At 53.5% G+C, this 16,478-nt stretch overlaps 2 protein-coding genes across 2 annotated transcripts in view; one reads left to right on the top strand and one right to left on the bottom strand.

The window, feature by feature from the left end:
- Positions 1–290: 290 nt before the first annotated feature.
- On the top strand, positions 291–3,185 carry LOC104617925 (HLA class II histocompatibility antigen gamma chain-like). The gene is made up of 8 exons (XM_010283367.1): positions 291–537; positions 647–741; positions 819–872; positions 1,112–1,207; positions 1,425–1,515; positions 1,909–2,097; positions 2,453–2,524; positions 3,181–3,185. The coding sequence occupies exons 1-8, from the start codon at positions 291–293 to the stop codon at positions 3,183–3,185; spliced, it is 849 nt and encodes a 282-aa protein (XP_010281669.1).
- Positions 3,186–5,237: 2,052 nt separating this feature from the next.
- LOC104617924 (nucleolar and coiled-body phosphoprotein 1-like) overlaps positions 5,238–16,478 on the bottom strand; it is a gene marked incomplete at its 5' end in the record, with an annotated part of 19,583 nt that continues 8,342 nt past the window's right edge. Inside the window, 8 exons of the mRNA XM_010283366.1 lie at positions 5,238–5,270; positions 5,829–5,929; positions 7,467–8,027; positions 9,148–9,358; positions 10,103–10,182; positions 10,431–10,680; positions 13,251–13,414; positions 13,558–13,729. Coding sequence (XP_010281668.1) covers positions 5,238–5,270; positions 5,829–5,929; positions 7,467–8,027; positions 9,148–9,358; positions 10,103–10,182; positions 10,431–10,680; positions 13,251–13,414; positions 13,558–13,729 — 1,572 coding nt within the window. The remainder of the gene's footprint in view (positions 5,271–5,828; positions 5,930–7,466; positions 8,028–9,147; positions 9,359–10,102; positions 10,183–10,430; positions 10,681–13,250; positions 13,415–13,557; positions 13,730–16,478) is intronic.

The following is a 16,478-nucleotide window of genomic DNA, read 5'->3' as shown; positions in this document are numbered from 1 at the left end:
CCCAGAGCGATGCCATGCCCCAAAATCCCCTGGCAGTGCCCTGCCCACAGCCCCCATGTGCCCACATGCTCCTCACGTACCCCTCTCATGCCTCCCCCCCCCGCCCCCGCAGCAGGTTTCGGTTCCCCGGGTGCGGAGGAGTGACCTTCACACTGAGATTTCACTTCTGCACCCCAGCGACGGGGGAATTTGCATTTGTCTGGCTGCAAACCACCTGGGAGGTTGTTTGAGGGGGGTGTTTGGGGGGACACAGGAGGGTGACGTGGGCTGCAGAAGGGGTTTTTGGGGGCATGATGGCAGGGTACGAGGGCGTCTCCTCCAGCCGGTGGCCAGGGCTGAGCTCCCTCTCCATGTCCTGCAGGTCTGCGTTGGGACGCAAAGCCGCCTTCTCCACGCTCTCCATCCTGGTGGCCCTGCTGATCGCTGGCCAGGCCGTCACCATCTACTTTGTCTACCAGCAGAGCGGGCAGATCAGCAAGCTGACCAAGACCTCCCAGAACCTGCAGCTCGAGGCGCTGCAGAGGAAGCTGCCTGCCAGTCAGTAGCCCCATGGGCACCAGCATGGTTGGGCGGTGGCCGAGGATTGGGGACGGGTCCTGTGGGACCAACCAACCCACCGCCCCTCACACTGCTCCTTCCTTGGCAGGTGCCAAGCCGGTGAAAAAGATATCTGTGGTGAACATGCCCCTGGCCGCGAGGATCCTGCCCCTTGCCCCCGCTGCCGGCAACATGGTAAGAGATGCCTGCTGCTGCCTGCTGCTCCGGGGGCTTGCTGCCAGCCCTCGTGCTCACACTGCCCCTTTGCCTTTTCTCTTGAGGTCTCGGCCCCTGCTAGCAACAAAACTGAGGACCAAGTGAGGCACCTGCTGCTGGTAAGGTCCTCTGCACCCCCACCGACCCTGTAGCTGCCCCCAGTGCTGCAGGAGGCAATGGGACCCTCTGCTTCCAGCTTCAAGCTGTCTCTTGGCTGGGTCTGGGATCTCTTGGGGTGCTCAAAGTGGCTGGGAACTCCTGTCCTGCTGCAATGTCTGTCTGGCTGATATAAGCAGAGCTTCACCCCCACACACCTCGTTTTTCTTTGCCCTGTCTCACCGTGGTGGTCACTCTGCAGCAAGCAGACCCCAGGAAGATGTTCCCAGTGCTGAAGGACAACCTGATGGACAACCTGAAGAGCCTGAAGAACACTATGACTGACGCAGACTGGAAGGTCAGTGCTCGCTGCCGTCCTACCCCGCCCCTTCCAGGAGCACCCTGCTTTGGGGAGGGAGTGGGATGTCCCCACCTGGAAAAGTGAAGTCCTGCTTGAACCAGGCTTGGGTTATTCCCACCCCAAGGGAGGTGGTGGGGCTCACAACCTTACCTGGCCCAGGCTGGAGCTTGCGGTACAGCTCCCCCCGTTAATGTGCCGGTTTCCCTTGTTGCAGTCCTTTGAATCCTGGATGCACAAGTGGCTGCTCTTTGAAATGGCCAAGAACTCCAAGGTGGAGGAGCGTAAGGCAATCCCAGCGGAGAAAGGTATCAGGGATGGGGACTGCTGAGCTGGGGAGGATGGGGACTGGCCCTCCGGGAGCAGCCACCCCCCAGGAGGTGCCAGCACGGGGCTTCCCAAAGGCAACCAAACCCTCCATCCCCTGACCGCTCATGGACCTCTTTGTTCCGTGGGGAACATCACAGAACCACTGCCCGCAGGGCGTTTGGGATGAGCAAATGTCTGAAAAGCCAGAGCACCACACCAAATCCTCAGTCCTTGGCTAGCCCAAGAGCTTTAGAAACGTCACCTGGGTGGGGCTTGTTTGCCTTTTAAATTTAATTTAACTGTTTCTGGATAAAAAGCTCCTGCTGAGGCTGCCGGGCAGCAGAAGGGCCTGGGGGGCTCACGGTGTCTCCCCTTTGTTTTTATTGCCCTAGTGCAAACTAAGTGCCAGGCGGAGGCCGATGCTGGGGGTGTCTGGCCGGGCCGCTTCCGCCCGCAGTGCGATGAGAACGGCGACTACCTGCCCAAGCAGTGCAATGCTGCCACGGGCTACTGCTGGTGCTCCTACAAAAATGGCACCAGGATTGAGGGCACTGCCACTCGGGAAAAGCTGGACTGCCAGGGTAGGTCCCTGGGGAGGGGAAGAAGAGGAACGAGCAGCGTGCGTGGATGCTGTGTCCCATTGTGCTTGCGATTAGGGAGGAGGAGAACTGCCAAGGAGAGAAGGGTGCCTGAGCTGTACAGCATCCCTCACCCACCTTTGGTGCCAGCTTGTAAAAGATGGAGGGGACCCTAAAAACCACAGGCACACAGCCCCGATAGCAGAGGCATGCGGTTGAGGTTCTCCCTGAGCTCCCCTAGCCCCTAAACCTGTGGCTCAGTGGGTGGGTGCAGGCTCTTCCCTGCGGCCCTCAGAGGGGTGGGGGCAATGGGGCAGCCCCAGGGCTCCAGCACCCATGTCCTGCCCTCCCTCTGCAGATGCTGCCCCCACGGAGCCAGAAGAGATGATCTTCTCTGGGGTAGACATGCTTAAGACCGGGGTGGAGAAAGGTGAGAGGCCAAGTGCTGTGGTGGGGCTGGGGGTGTTGGGGAAAGCTCTTGGGGCTGGGGCAGAGGAGCTGGGGGGGCTGGGGGAGCCACAGCTCAAAGGCACTGCTGAGGCAGTGGAGGTTGTGATGGAGACACAGGCAAAGGCAGCCTGGCCTTTGGGAAGTTCTGGAGCCACCTCCCTGACTCCTTCCTCTTCTCCCCAACAGCCCCATAGAAGAGGACACCAGCAGATGCCTGTCCCCTCTTCGGTATCCCAGCCCCATGTTTTACTTTTTTGCTCTATTTCATTTCTGCTCTTACATTGCTTTCCCTGAGAAGATTAACAGCAGACACCGCTGTGCGCTCCTGCCCCTCAAGGCATCTGTTGTGACCCTTCCCCTGCTACAGGGCACCGAACAGGGCTGGGCCACCACCAGGACCAGTGCTATCGACAAAGTGTTCCCTCAAAGGAGGGTAAAGCAGGCTGGAAAGTGATTTCAACGATGTCAGACCCCTACATACTGTTCCTTTTTGCTCATTGGCATCCCGGAGCTCCCAAGCAGCGGCAGGCATAAAGCTCATCCCTGCTGAAGAACGAGAACTAATGTTTTATTACACTGAACGAACATTAAAAGCAGCAAAACAACCTCCACCAGCTTCTTAACTCACCCCTGTAGGTTGAAGCTCCGCTAGATTAACTAGAGTAGAGGGTTTTTATTGTGGAGTGCTTGGTTTTGTAGAGATGCTTACCTTCAGCTTTTGCCTTCAGGCTTGAACAGAGCCACAGCAGAGGGTAACAGCAAGCAGGAGAGCTTCTAATTTTTCTGTATATATCTGATAGTTCCTTTCTAAATGACCTCACACTCTGATTATTTCAAATCAACTTTTGAATAAGAAAGCCTTGTAAGCAACTCTAGCAGGGCAGTGCTTGCCAACAGTTTGCAGCTGTCCTAGGTTAACAATAAACGAATCTTAAGGAAAAAAGGGAAAAAGAAAAATCTCTGCACTTGGACATCTGTGCCTCATCCCAGGATCACACACATTCCTTGCCCATCACTTGTTCAATCTCAATCTTCATCAGGGACCAGGAGGCTGAAATTACCTTTAGGTGAGGCACAGCATGGGGGGAGAGGAGAGCAGCCCCCTGCGCGGCAGCCATCTCCCTCTGGATTGTGCAGGTGCAAGGGTGGCAGCCGCAGAGCTGTGCCCTCCTGGCCAGCAGAGCCTGGCCCCAGGCTGCACAGCAGCTGCACAGCATGGGAGGACAGAGTGCAAGGGGATCCAGTCCCTTTTTCCTCGCCTGCTAAATCCCAGGGCTGGGGGTAAGGTAAGGAAACCGGGCACAAGCCTAGTACAAGGGCTGGGTCAGCACAGAGCAATGCAAAAACCTCCTCTCAGCACCTGCCCCTACGGAGCATTTTAGTAATTAAAAAAAAGAAACTAAAACCAAAAGCATCTGCTCTTCCCTGGGGAGCAGGCAGAAAGCAATTAATTTTTCCCCAGGGGTTGAAGCAGTGCCCATGAACCCAGGTAGAAGCTGGGCTCTGCTCTCCTACCTGCAACATCCTCCAGAGGCAGCTGAGCACTGCCCCTGGCTCAGCCCCCGTGCCTGCCCTGCCCCCCCTGGGTTTGGTCCCTGAACCGAAGGCCTTCTCACCTCCCTTCCTCCCTTGAAAGCAGCTGAAGCAAAAATCTCACTTTTTTAAAATTTATTTTGTATTCCATAAAAAAAATCCACAAAAAATTACGCCGCCTTGGCTGAGAACAGCTGCTGGACACAGCTGTTCAGTGCAACTCCAGGGACACGATAATCACTGCTGTCAGTGTTAGAATAAAAAGTAAACCCAAGAGCTCTCTTCCATAGTAGCAAAAGGACTGACACCACAAATCACAGAAGGGGCAGGGGGAAGGTAAAAGTTTCTCTTAAAAATATAGCTCTGTGATGAGAAAGAGAAAGAGAAGGCTGGATATCAACTAGGAGGAAAGTAGTTTATGCAAGCTGGCTCTTCTCTGGTCAAACTGCCTCCTTCAGTTCAGTTCTTGTGCAACAGGCGAGCTGTCAGGAGGGGCAAACACACACATCTCTGGGCCCCAGCAGGGCAGAAGGAGGCAGAAAGTTACACTGCTCTGCTCTAAAAGTCACAGTTAAAAGAAGTTATAAATTATTATATTTTTTTAAAAAAAAGTTGGAATTCTGCTGATGAGCTTCCTTTTCCTCTCTTCTGTTTGATCTTCACCCATAAATCCTTAATCACAGGGATGTGGTACCTTTGGGGAGAGGAGTTAAAAAAGTTAGGGATGGGGAGGAGGAGAACAGCCTTACAGCTGAGCAGAGCAGAAGTAGAATCATCTGGTCCATGTCCAGGTGGCTACAACATCACCATCTAATCCACATCACTTTTCCAAGCTCTCCTGTGTCCCCAGCAGGGACAGACAGACACTGCCAGAGGCCGCTTATCTCTGCTGATGACAGAGGACAGCAATGTCCAGGCTGGACATGCAGTTCTCAGCAGCTAAAGAGTTGAGGTCAAACACATCCAGAGAAGCCAGCGCACTGCTGCATGACCTTCCTCACACCGCTCCACTCCCTGGCCCTAATCTAAGGCCAGGCTGACTCAGTGAACATTTAGAGGGCACACTGTCTTCTCAAGACAGGCCCAGGAGTACTGATTTTGGCCAAGGTTACTGCCGTTCAGAGGTACCAACTGATAGTCCCCACAGGCCATGTACCTTCTCACAATCCTTCCGGCTCAGCTGTTTTCTTCTTCTAAAAACAAAAGGGTGAAAAATAAATCAGTATCATCTGCACCACAAACATGAAGGACTCAGCAAACCCACAACCCACAGAAGCTTCTTGGCTACCATCGCTACAGGGACATATCCATTACAAGGAACATCCTATGGTCTCCCTCTGCCCCCCTTCCTAGCCCTTGGGATGGGATGCAGTAGCCTGCCAAGCCCTCAGGAGCTCCAGTTTCTGCTGAAAACAGCTAGATGAACAGACAGCTGAAGAAGAGCACTTACTCCTTGGGCAGGTTCTCTGCCACCAAAAGGGGCTGTGGGTTTGACTGTTCCAGGGAAAGGGATCTCTCCTGGAGGAGTGATACAGGAACAAGCCCTTCTTCAAGCCACCCCAATCCCAACCAACCAAAGGTCAGGGTGTCTCAAGACCAGCCACAGTTAACTGTAGCCTCCCCTGTACTGCCAGCAAGGCCAGGACACAGCTCTGTTCCTCTCCAGCCTGGCATGCTGCTGGAATGAGCATCACAACTGTGGTTCAGAACAGCTCCCTGCATGGTAGCCCATCCCAGGGTCTTGCACATACCTTCTTCTTCTTCTTGTGAACCTCAGCAGAGCCATCTGCTATAGGGTCCCCTTCCGAAGACACCTTTTTGCTCCTCTTCTTTTCTTTTCCAGTCTTTTTCTCTGGTAGAAAGAAAGAAAAGTCAACTGAGAGGGAGTCTGGTACGGCTAACCTCTGAGACGCAGCACTCAGAGTAGGAGCAGTAGGAGCATCTCCAGTAAGTTTCTGATCACATCCAAACCTGAACAAACTTTCCAGAGCAGTAACTGGGTGAGGGCACAGCCCAGCTACAAGGCAGCTGCACCCAGGCCTGTTTCTCCAGGACCTCTGAGCCAGAGCGGTTTGATCCCACCATCCATGCACATGCATGGGCAGGATTATATAGGATCCCCTTCTTTCCACCTCCTGCTGCCCACCCACTCCGAGGAACTACTTCAGCCCTGGAGTAGCTGGGCACATGCCAGAAATGAGAGACAAGTCTGTCTCCTCCAAAATGAAAGGCGGCATCTCTGCTGAACAGAAACCCCTGCAGATCTGGCCCACCCATTCCATCTCAATTTAAAAAAAAAAGCCTACAAGATCCAGCACAGAACCAGCTCTGATTTGCAAATGCAGTCTGCACTGCAAAGAAAAAAAGACTGCCTTTGCATTAGGGCAGCAAACAGAGCATTGCAGAGGCACACAGACAAGAAGGGCAGGAAACGCTCTTAATTGGGAGCAACAAGCAGGAGGCTGGTACCATCCTCCTCTTTCTCCAGGGGTTTGAAAGCAGCTGTAATGGTCCCGAGTCAAATCTCTTGAATGAGCTGCTCACCATGTTGCAGACTGCTCAGGCAGGGTCAGGAAGGGGCACTGTCACCCCATGGGGAACAGCAGTGGCTGACACAGCTGATGATAGCACAGATTTCAAGGCTGATCTCTTAAAGAGGCTGGCAGCATGTGAACGCTAGGCTTCGTCTGCCATGCCCACAGCATGGTAGTTGGGGACCTTCTGTCTGCCATTCCCAGCCACATTTCACCTTAGCTCTCTGCTAGCACATGTTGTGTTTGCCACAGAGAAGCCAGGGTAGCCAGCTGGGTCAGCAGAGCTGTTCTGCACTGCACAGAGCAGGGCACCCCATGGAGTGCAGCAGGCAGAATACAGGCCTTGTTCGTGGCTTACAACTGGCAAGAACTCTCCCAAGCCCAGCGCAGGTGGGCAGGCCACGCGAGGTGGGCAACGTGGCCTCGGGAGGTTCAATGCAGACTCACTTCAACTCTTTGCCAGCCCTCAGCTAGACAGCTGCTTCCAGCCAGGGTGAAGGCCAGGAAAGGAGGGGACAGGCCATGCCCTAGAAGATTCATGGGGACATCAGCTTGCTCTGCAAGCAGCAAGGATTAGCATGAGCATTAACACAGCTCCCACTGTGCCAGATGCAGGACAGAGGGGCAGGAGAGCCCAACTTGTTGTCTGCAACAAAACCTAGTGCTGAGACTGCATAAAAACACTTAATGAGGTGTTAAAAATGTGGCATTGGCTTTGGGTGGGCCAAGAGGGAAGTAGCCAAGCAGGATGCTAATGGGAAAGTGGGTGCTACTTACAAGGCCCCAGAACAGAGGCTGAACAGCCATCAGCTGCAAGACCTATTGCAAATGCAGCCGCAGGTGAGGGATGCTTACTTTTAGCTGATTTTTTCTTTTCCTTGCTACCTGGCAACTTCTCCAGGTCATCAGCTGCTTTCTTCTTTTTCTTTTTGGGTACTTCTTCATTAGCTTGCCCTTTCTGCTTCTTCTCCTTGGGCTGCCCGACAGCCCCATCGTCTCCTGGCAGTTTCCGCTTCCGAGATGTTTTCTGCTTCTTGTTCTCTTTGCTCTTAGATGTTTTCACAGCCTTGTCTGCTGTAGAGGAAGACTTCTTCTTTTCCTTCTTTTCTTTTTTCTCCTTTTTCTTCTTTTTCTTCTCTTCCAACCCTTCCGGTGTTTGCACTGGAGGAGCTTTGGCAGCACTGGTGACCTCAGTTTCACTCCCCGAGCTTGACTCCTCTGATTGTGGGATGGACCGCAGTGCATATGGTGCTGGGGTCACCTGTGACCCTTTCGCCCCAACATCATTCTCTTTCACAGCTAGGGCTTTCTTGGCTGGGGAAGGTTTGAGGCTGGCATGACCTGGCTCTGTTTTTCCTGCCACCTTTTCTTTGTTGGAGGCTCCTGTGGCTTCCTGCCCTGGAGGGGGGTTGTTTTCTGCAGAAACAATGACAAGAGAGAGACGACAACACAGAGAGCATTCATTACACAGACCACAGAGTTACTGGAGGATGGAAATATGCTTGAGTTTCAAGAGAAGCACCCAGTTCTCCCTCAAAAGCAAAGCCTGCTGGCCATCCCAAGTACAGCAGAGCCAGAGAAAGATGCCTCAGCCTGAGATCAAGTGTCTGGCAAGAGAAGTGGGTGACAACAGCCACAACAGCTTTGGCCACATCGATGGAGAACAGGGACTAGACTAGAGGAAACTGTAGCACAAGACACATGAGCATGGACAGAGCAGTCCTTCCCCAGGACACCACCCCCAGCAAGCCAGGGACTTCCCAAGGTGGAGGGGGTATCCATACCACCACGTTTAACCATCACCAATGGCCTATTGCCTAACACCTGGGCCTTTTTGAACCTATATATAGGTTCTGACCTCCTCTACAGCCCTTTGCACAACTTAACAATGTGCCCAAGAAGCCACAGATCTGTATGAGCCTCCAGAGTGGGCCAGAGCTCACAGCCAGACCAGAGTTCATCTGAAGGTGCCAGGGTCACTCCAGAGCAGAAGCAGCTTCCAGCTCTGAGTTTTACAATTTGCCAACAAAGCAGGGCAATAGGGAGATCACAGGACATTTTGTTTCTCCATATGTCTTTCCAGGCGCTTCCCCTTCCTTGCCCTCCAGACATACTACAGATCCCAGAAAGACCAAGGGGAGGCTTGAATATCAGCACTGTATAGCAGACGCTCTTCAGCCAGTGTTTAAATGCTCCCTAGGGCCATCACTACCTCAGCACACCAGTGCAGTGGACACAGGTTTTAGGGAGAGCCCTACCTATTCCCATTAATTGCATTAATTACTGCAGTTAATGGATAACTTGGGAAAGGTAAAGGCACAGAGACTTGTGAGCCAGCCAGCACAGGAAGGGTGTTAAAGAAGAGGGCTGTGTTGTGGCCAAGGGAAGCCAGCAGACGGCAGCAGCACTCCACGCTACTGGGATCTGCAGGGAAGACACACTGGGCTCAGGGCCTCGTCCCAGTGTCACCCTCCCATGCCAACACAGCTTTGCTCCTGGGCCAAGCAGATTCCCAACCTTGCCAAAGGAGACCCACCTGCTTTGTGGTTTGCAGCCACCTGGTCAATGTCTGTGTCGGAGTCACTGCTGGAGCTGTCAGCTGGGGCTGCTTTCACAGGGGCCTTGGTGAGGGAGTTCGCAGCAGTCACGGCTGCCTTCCCTTGCCCCACTTTGCCTACAGGCTGAGGGGGAACCGTCTTTGGTGCCTGGGGTGCTGCTGGTGTCCTGGAGAGGCCTGTGAGGAGGGACTGAAACATCACAGACACACTGAGGACTCACAGCAGGGCAGCCTCCCACACACCAGGCACACAGACCTGTCTCTGCTATTGCCCCTGTACTCTAAGAGAAGGGCCCACCTTTGGCCACCGGCAGTGATGCTGCACCACTCACCCAACCCTGCAGAAAAGCCAGGGCTGCCAGGAGAGGGGGATAGCACTGACAGACACTGGCTGAGCTGACAGCAGCAAGAGCTGATGGTGAGACGTTCTCCTCTTTGCTCTCGCCCAGCAAAGCAGGCCTGGGGGAGGCTCCTGGCCATTAGCATGCACCCACGCACAGCTAATGCACTGCAGATGTGCTGCACGCCCTGCACATTACTTACAAAGGGAATTTAACAGCTTGGACACAGGTTAAGTTACAAATAAAAGTGGGGAAAAAAGTCCTGCTGCTATTGGCACTGTGCACCAGTTTGCCTCATTTAACCCTTGCAAGGTACCACCTGGTCCCATCCTTTCTGCTGAGGAAGGCATCATGAGCCCTGCATCCAAGGCCCAGCTGCCTGGGGAAACACTCCATGTTCAAAAGCCTCTCTCTGCCCCCACTCACAGTGTGTGCCCTGTTCACAGCACCGCACTGGGAAGCCCCCACTTCTGTGCTAGCACACCCACTCAGCATCCTGTTTGCTATGGCTGAGAACTCAATCCTCTCTCTGTCCTACTTTTAAGAACCAGTTGCAAGACCTGAGAGGATCCCAGCCTGCTCAGCTACCATACCTGTGACACTGCCTCCTCCTCACTGGACTCTGAGGAGGAGCTGTGGGCTGGCTGGGTCCCTCCTGGTTTCTGCAGCAAGCCTGCTGGAAGAGCAGAGTTCATCCCATTAAACTCACCACTACTGCCTGGGGCTGAGCTCACCTACCCAGCACAGTTACTACCACCAAAAGACCTTCTGCCTCCAAAGAAAGGGGAGCACTCTGCCAAGCTGGAGAGTGGGAAACCCTCTCCAACCACTCCCTGAAGGTGACATCTCCCACAGGATGACCAAATGCTGTCTCCACCCTGGCCTGGCCAGCAGCATTGACAGCATCTTGGAAGAACTGACCAGGTTTGGGGGGCTGCTTGGGCGTTGTCTCCTCATCGCTGTCTGAGGAACTGCTACTGTCTGAGGTCTCCTCTGCCTGGGTGGGTGGTACAGGCTGGCTCAGCCGGGCGTCCTGCGCTGGCTGCAGGCCTGGCTTCCTTGACTTGGCAGGAGTACTTCCCAGAAGCGAAGCAGGCTGCGGGGCAGCAGGGCTGGCTGGAGGAGCTTTTCTCACAGGAACCGTTTGCTTTAGGCAAGGAGGAGTTGGGGCCTAGGGAGAGGAAGACAAAATGCATCTAGAAGGACTAATTGCTCATGCCCATGAACTATAAGAAGAGGCCAGAGCAGATGGGCTTGGACCACCTTGGCCCTTCTTCAGCCATACTGCTCCAACTGATGTCAAGGTTAACTCAAGAACCTCTCATGCAGGGCACAGAGACCCCCATCTCCCTCTGGCCCACAGATGAAGCAGGCAGCTGTGGCCAAGCAGACAACTCCTGACTGTACAGGGTACTGCTATCACAAAAGGAGGAAGAAACCTGCCAGCCAGCCGAGAGGCAGGAACAGCAAAGGTACCAGGGCTATCCTCTGCTCATCTGCCTCACCTTATGGTACGGTAACAGTGGTTAAAATAGAGCAGCCCTCCTCACCCCCCCTCCACCAACACACTCCCTCAGCTGGGGACATGGCACCAGTCTCAAGACGCCAGCACACACATCTACCCACTCTCCCCAGGAAAGATCCCTACTTTAGTCTCCTCTGTCATTACCGCTCTTGCCACCACGTTGTGTTCCGAGGAGTTGATACTCGAGCTCTCAGACACTCTGCTAACTGGAGGGACAGCAGGTGCTTTTATGCCCTTCCCCAAAGGCAGCGTGGCATTAGCCTTGGCAGCCACTGAGCTTGAAACCTTGGTTGCTTTGACGTTCTGCTGGGGCAGACTCTAAAATAAATGAGAAAGAAAATCAGGACAGAGCACCACTTGGAAGGAAAAGAGACAGAAATGTACACCAATCCATCACTAACTCCTGAGCTGTTCCATCATTTTCAGCACAGCACCTTCCCTCCCCACTCCCCCTTTACAGGCCAGCTCTGTCTCCTATGAGCTTCTGAGCAGGGCCTCTGGCACAGCCGGGAGCAGAGAAGTGAGGGCTACCACCTCAGGAGTGCCAAAAGCATTAGCTCAGTGCCCCAAAGGCACGCATCCCGAGGGCAGGCAGGCAAAATGTGATGTGCTTGCAGGCTGTGAGATCCCTATCCACTGCAGCACCAGCAAGACTGTAGCTGCAAACCCTGCTTTGCAAAGCAGGCACTTGGACTCCAGGATGTCTCTTACTCTCCAAAGAAATTACACATCAAGACTTAATTGGCAACAGAGATAAAGCAAAGACATCAACCAGAGGGCAAATCTGCCTTCAGGTCCACAAGCAAACCACACATTTGAGCACAAATTAACAAGAAGCAATTTTGTTGCCTCGCATTTGAAATCTCCCATTAAACTAAACGTAACAGGGGCTAAAAATAGAAGAGCCAGGGGCATGGAAATCAGACACTGACATCAGGTCCAAGACACAAATGCCAGCAGAGGAGGGAACTGGAGCAACGAAGGAGTGCTCAGCCTCCTGGTTTGTGTTACAAATGAGGCTACATGAGCAACCTCCCTCCCCGGATTGCTGACAAGCTCGGCCTTTGTGGGCTGACATTTCCCTCACACATCTGGCCTTCAGAAAGGCAGGCAGCGCTCCACCATGCAGAGAGCCGCCAATCCGACGTGAGCTCTCAGCCGTCTTGCACAAAGCTCAAGTTACAGCAACTGCGTTATGTTATACAATCTTGGTACTATAAACACACTTTAATCAAGGACTGCTCAGGCTGGCTGCCTGCCTGCCAGCTGCAGGGAAGACACCCTTTCCACTGGCCACAGCATCAGGCCAACAAGGGGGAGGGTTTCCTTGAGTGCACATAATCCACCTCATCCCAGCAAGGGTGCTGACCATACAGGGGACGCATATAAGCAGGGACAAAAAGCACGCCTGGCCACTAAGCCATGGGCTTAGAGCAGCAGCCAAGCCACCACCACGTAGGAATGGCAGACACATTCCTCAGTCAAAGCTTCTTCACAGGGTTTCTCTCTCGGGCGCAAACTGCAGCAGAGGTGCAAAGACACCAAAGCCAGCTTCACAGTGAGGCAGCTCAGGCCCTAGGGAGCTCAGCCACGGCCTCGCATGGGGACATGAAGGGACACAAAGAGACTCAGGTCAGAGAGCTGGGATCAGCTTCGTGACACTAAGCAGTGTCTCTGTACAGATATGGGCATCACCTCTCTTCTCCAAGGCAGAGGTCAGGACCACTGCTACCCTTCAGGGCAGATTCCTCCAGCTTCCTGAGGCTTGTGGAGAGGGAGCAGAGAGCTCCAGCTGCACCCCACACCCAGGGGTTTGGGAGGAAACACAGGGTGGGTTGCCTTGGAGCTACCCAGCTCGCGGAAGGACTCTGCCTGCAAGAATTTGGCTAGTTTTCCAGTCTAGCTCCCTGGAGTAGGGCAAAGGGGACAGAGTCCCAGTGGAGGTCTGGACTCATGTGTCTACTCATGTTCCTGCCAAAACATTCACACCCTCCACTGCTCTCACACACTGCAAGTTTGCTGTGGCCAAGACATGCACCCAGAGCTGGGGTCAGCAAGGCCCAGGGATGCTGCCAAGAAAACCTGACCCAGCCAAAACAGGAGGGCTCCCCTCTGCACCGCTCATGACTCGCCCAACTACCACCTCGCAAGTCCTGAGACCTCCTGAGCATGCAGGACTAACAGCATCCCCACCCAGTGGGTCAGCAGCTCCTTACCTGCGAAGGGGGGACTATTTCTTCCTCTGAATCTGAATCCTCACTGGAATCATCACTGCTGTCCACAGGTGGAGGGGCTGGCACTGGTGCTGGAGTCGGTGCCTTCTTCACATTTGTCAGTGGGCGCACAGCATTGGTTTTCACTGCAGGAAAAGCATAAGAGACTGTCACCATGAGAAAGAATTGCTCTACGTGGCTCTCCAGAGCAGCAGCTATCACAACAGGCTGGGCCATCCTTTGTGTAGGGGAGAGAAGTAAACCCATGAGGACACAGGTGAGGGATCCTGGCCACTACCAGGAAACTTACCAGCTTGTGGAGGCTGTGCCTGTGCCACAGAGGACTCCTCACTGTCAGACGAGTCGCTACTCCCACTTTCTGAGGCCTGGCTTTTCAAGGTGCTTCCCACTGCTTTTTCTGGCAAGCCAGGTTTAGCAGCCTGGTTCAGGTTGCAAACAGGCCCAGGCTGTTCTGTCAACCTCTTCACAAAAAAAGAAACACAGGCCCAGAAATGTGGTATTAGTACAGGTGTTGTTTAGGAGTTCAAGTGCAGTTTCAGCTCAATCTGGGTTTTGTTTTACCCTAACACAGCTGTTACTAACACTCACTCTACCCTCGGCATGTCAAGATTGGAAGGGGCTTCAGTTACTGCCTGGACTGAGCTGCTGAAGAGACATATCACTGCATTTAGCAATATGCTTTTGACAGGAAGCCCAAGCATGTTTTACTGCACAAGCATGCAAGGCTAACAGTGCTCATAAGCTCAGAACACCAATTCCTTATTGAGGCCGAGACACCAGCTGGACAGGAGCTTGAGGGCAGGAGAAGCACCGAGACCCCCATTCCAAGGAAGTCTCTCATTTAAGCACAACTTCCCCCCACATTGGGGAATCCATAGGAGCTGGGATGCCTTGTGCCAAAACACTTGCAAGATTCAGAGACAGTTATCAGAGCAGCTACATCCTAGAGCTGCTGGTGAGCTCAGCATAGACACAGGGCTGACACACAAGCATTCGGGAACACAGAGGGCAAGCAGAGACAGACTGAGACCCAAGATATGATTGAGCACCTTGGAAACTCATCTGTCAACAGGTTTAAGGATTTAGAAATCTCCAGACAACAAAAAAACCCCTGCAACTCACTTGGGTTGTGCCTTTCTACAACACCCGTCAACACTCTGATGTCCCAGGACAGGCCACGAGCCACTACACCAAGCAGCTAGTGTGTCAGCACTAGGAGGCCAGTTATTGCAGCACCAGGTACACAACTGCCAGGTGACACAATCTCTTCCCAGCTGCTCTCCTGGCTTGGGCCAAGGGTTGCAGACACCCCTCCTGCACGCTGCTGAAGGCTAGCAGTGGCAGAGGGAGCACTTGCAGAGAGATCTGGTAACTTCACCACCCGCAGATATTCTCCAGGCTCACAGCGCTCTGCACCCACTCAGTTTACTCCACTCATCGCTCATCTCCGGGCTGCTCTGCCAAAGAGTACATCCTGCTTGCCAGGGCAGGCAGATCCCATCCAACCCGCACGTGACAGCAGCCCGCTTCAGTGCTCAGTCTTCAGGCCTCCTGCAAGAAGGTGAGAGAGACTCCTGCCCTGCTACACAGCCCCTGCCACCCCCTCTCCCAACCCTGCCATGCTGCTAACGTGGCGATGCTCTCTCTCAACACCCAGCAGAGGACCAGGAGTACTTCAGCAGCACTGGCTCACCAGGGGTACTCCTGGCCAGCAGCTGAGCGCACCAGCCTGGCAGCCTTCTGGGAGGATGGATCTTACCGTGCTTCCTGGCACAGGCCCACTGAGGGCTGCCACTGGGGCAGTGTTTATCATCTCCAAGCCAAACACTAAACAGACAACAGCATCTGCATGTTTATCCCATTACAGAACAGCTCTCTGAACAAGCCAAGCACATTTTGACTCTGCTTAGAGAAACAGAAACCTCCACAAGCTTGGGGAGGGGGGATTGCAAACCTCACTTGTCTGTTTTGTTTTGATACCAGTGAGTCACTATCTGCAGGAGAGAGGCCAGATTTGCAGAGCTGAAGAGAGAGAACTAGTTGAAGCAGACACAAGAATTCACACGCTCTACTTGAACACACTAGCTCCTCTCCCTCTTGTCCCAAGCGCTGCTGTGCAAGGGAAAAGTCTATGAACATCAGACTCCACTCGCTCACTTTTAAGACCTTCATAGCAACGGGACAGATTTCTCTCCCTGCTCAGATGCACAGCACAAGAGCTACTTCGTTTTCTAACTTAGCAAGAGATTGGGAAAGAGCTGCCGTCCAGAGGCACCCTGACACAGAAAGAACATAACAGCATCCACAGAGAAACCACCATAACCTTTACACAGCCTGGGGACTCAGATCTTCCTGGGAGGAGGCCAAGGTCCTTCCATCTACCTTATCTTGGTTACTGCCAGATGGCTGACAGCCACCATGTCCTATAGAATGGCCCCAGGCGGGATCACACCAGCACCATGGCTGAGTTACACCCAGGGAGCAGGGTAACACAGGCAGAGAGTTTGACAACTTAAGAGTCATAGGTACTGAAGTAAAGTGAGGAAGAAAATAATTCAAGCGGAAGTAATTTTTCCTGCTCCTTCTCCAACCCCCAAACCAGGAGCTGCCTGCAGCTCAGTACGAGTGTAGTGACTCAGCTCCTGCACAACCCATCTGCCACTCCGCTGGGTCCATTTACATCATGCAGCACTGCACGACAAGAGGGGGAAACAACGCCGAGCCACGTGCGCTGAGCACGTTGTAACAATCACACTCCATTGCTGCCTGTGCACCATGAAAGTACTGCCAGCGTATCACAACTGGGACCAGTATCTCAGCTGTGTCATGACACAGCAAAGGTATGACTGTCACCTGCAAGGCAGTGGGGACAGGGTTCAGGGAGCGAAAGAGACCCTCCATCTCTATAGAGAGATTTGGCCTCTCCACAGAGCCTGTGGTCAAGAAAACCCAACTTCCTGGTTTATCTTATCTTCTTATGCCACTGGCACAATGCCTACCAATGCAGCCTTCACAGGTTTTTCTGGGGTGCTCAAGGAAGACGTAGGTTCCCAACACATGCATGCATGTTAGCAGAAGCCAAAGGCTGTCCACAGAGGGCTCGAGGGTCATCTTTGGCCCAAGACGTCCAGAAAGAGGAAGCAGAGCAGAATTAGGAGTTCCAAAAGCAAAGCACCTCACAGCATCTTTAAGGTAAATCCAGATTGTCCC

The sequence above is a fragment of the Phaethon lepturus genome, unplaced genomic scaffold (assembly GCF_000687285.1).
Source record: "Phaethon lepturus isolate BGI_N335 unplaced genomic scaffold, ASM68728v1 scaffold25963, whole genome shotgun sequence".
NCBI classification, from domain to species: Eukaryota; Metazoa; Chordata; class Aves; order Phaethontiformes; family Phaethontidae; genus Phaethon; species Phaethon lepturus.
This window is presented reverse-complemented; position numbering and strand designations above follow the sequence as displayed.

What these genes read in the sequence shown, in the direction of transcription:
- LOC104617925 (XM_010283367.1), top strand. Translation starts at nt 291, where the DNA reads ATGATGGCAGGGTACGAGGGCGTCTCCTCCAGCCGGTGGCCAGGGCTG. An exon ending in AAGTGAGGCACCTGCTGCTG is followed by an intron (nt 873 to 1,111) that starts GTAAGGTCCTCT and finishes GTCACTCTGCAG; the next exon opens with CAAGCAGACCCCAGGAAGAT. An exon ending in GGAAAAGCTGGACTGCCAGG is followed by an intron (nt 2,098 to 2,452) that starts GTAGGTCCCTGG and finishes CTCCCTCTGCAG; the next exon opens with ATGCTGCCCCCACGGAGCCA.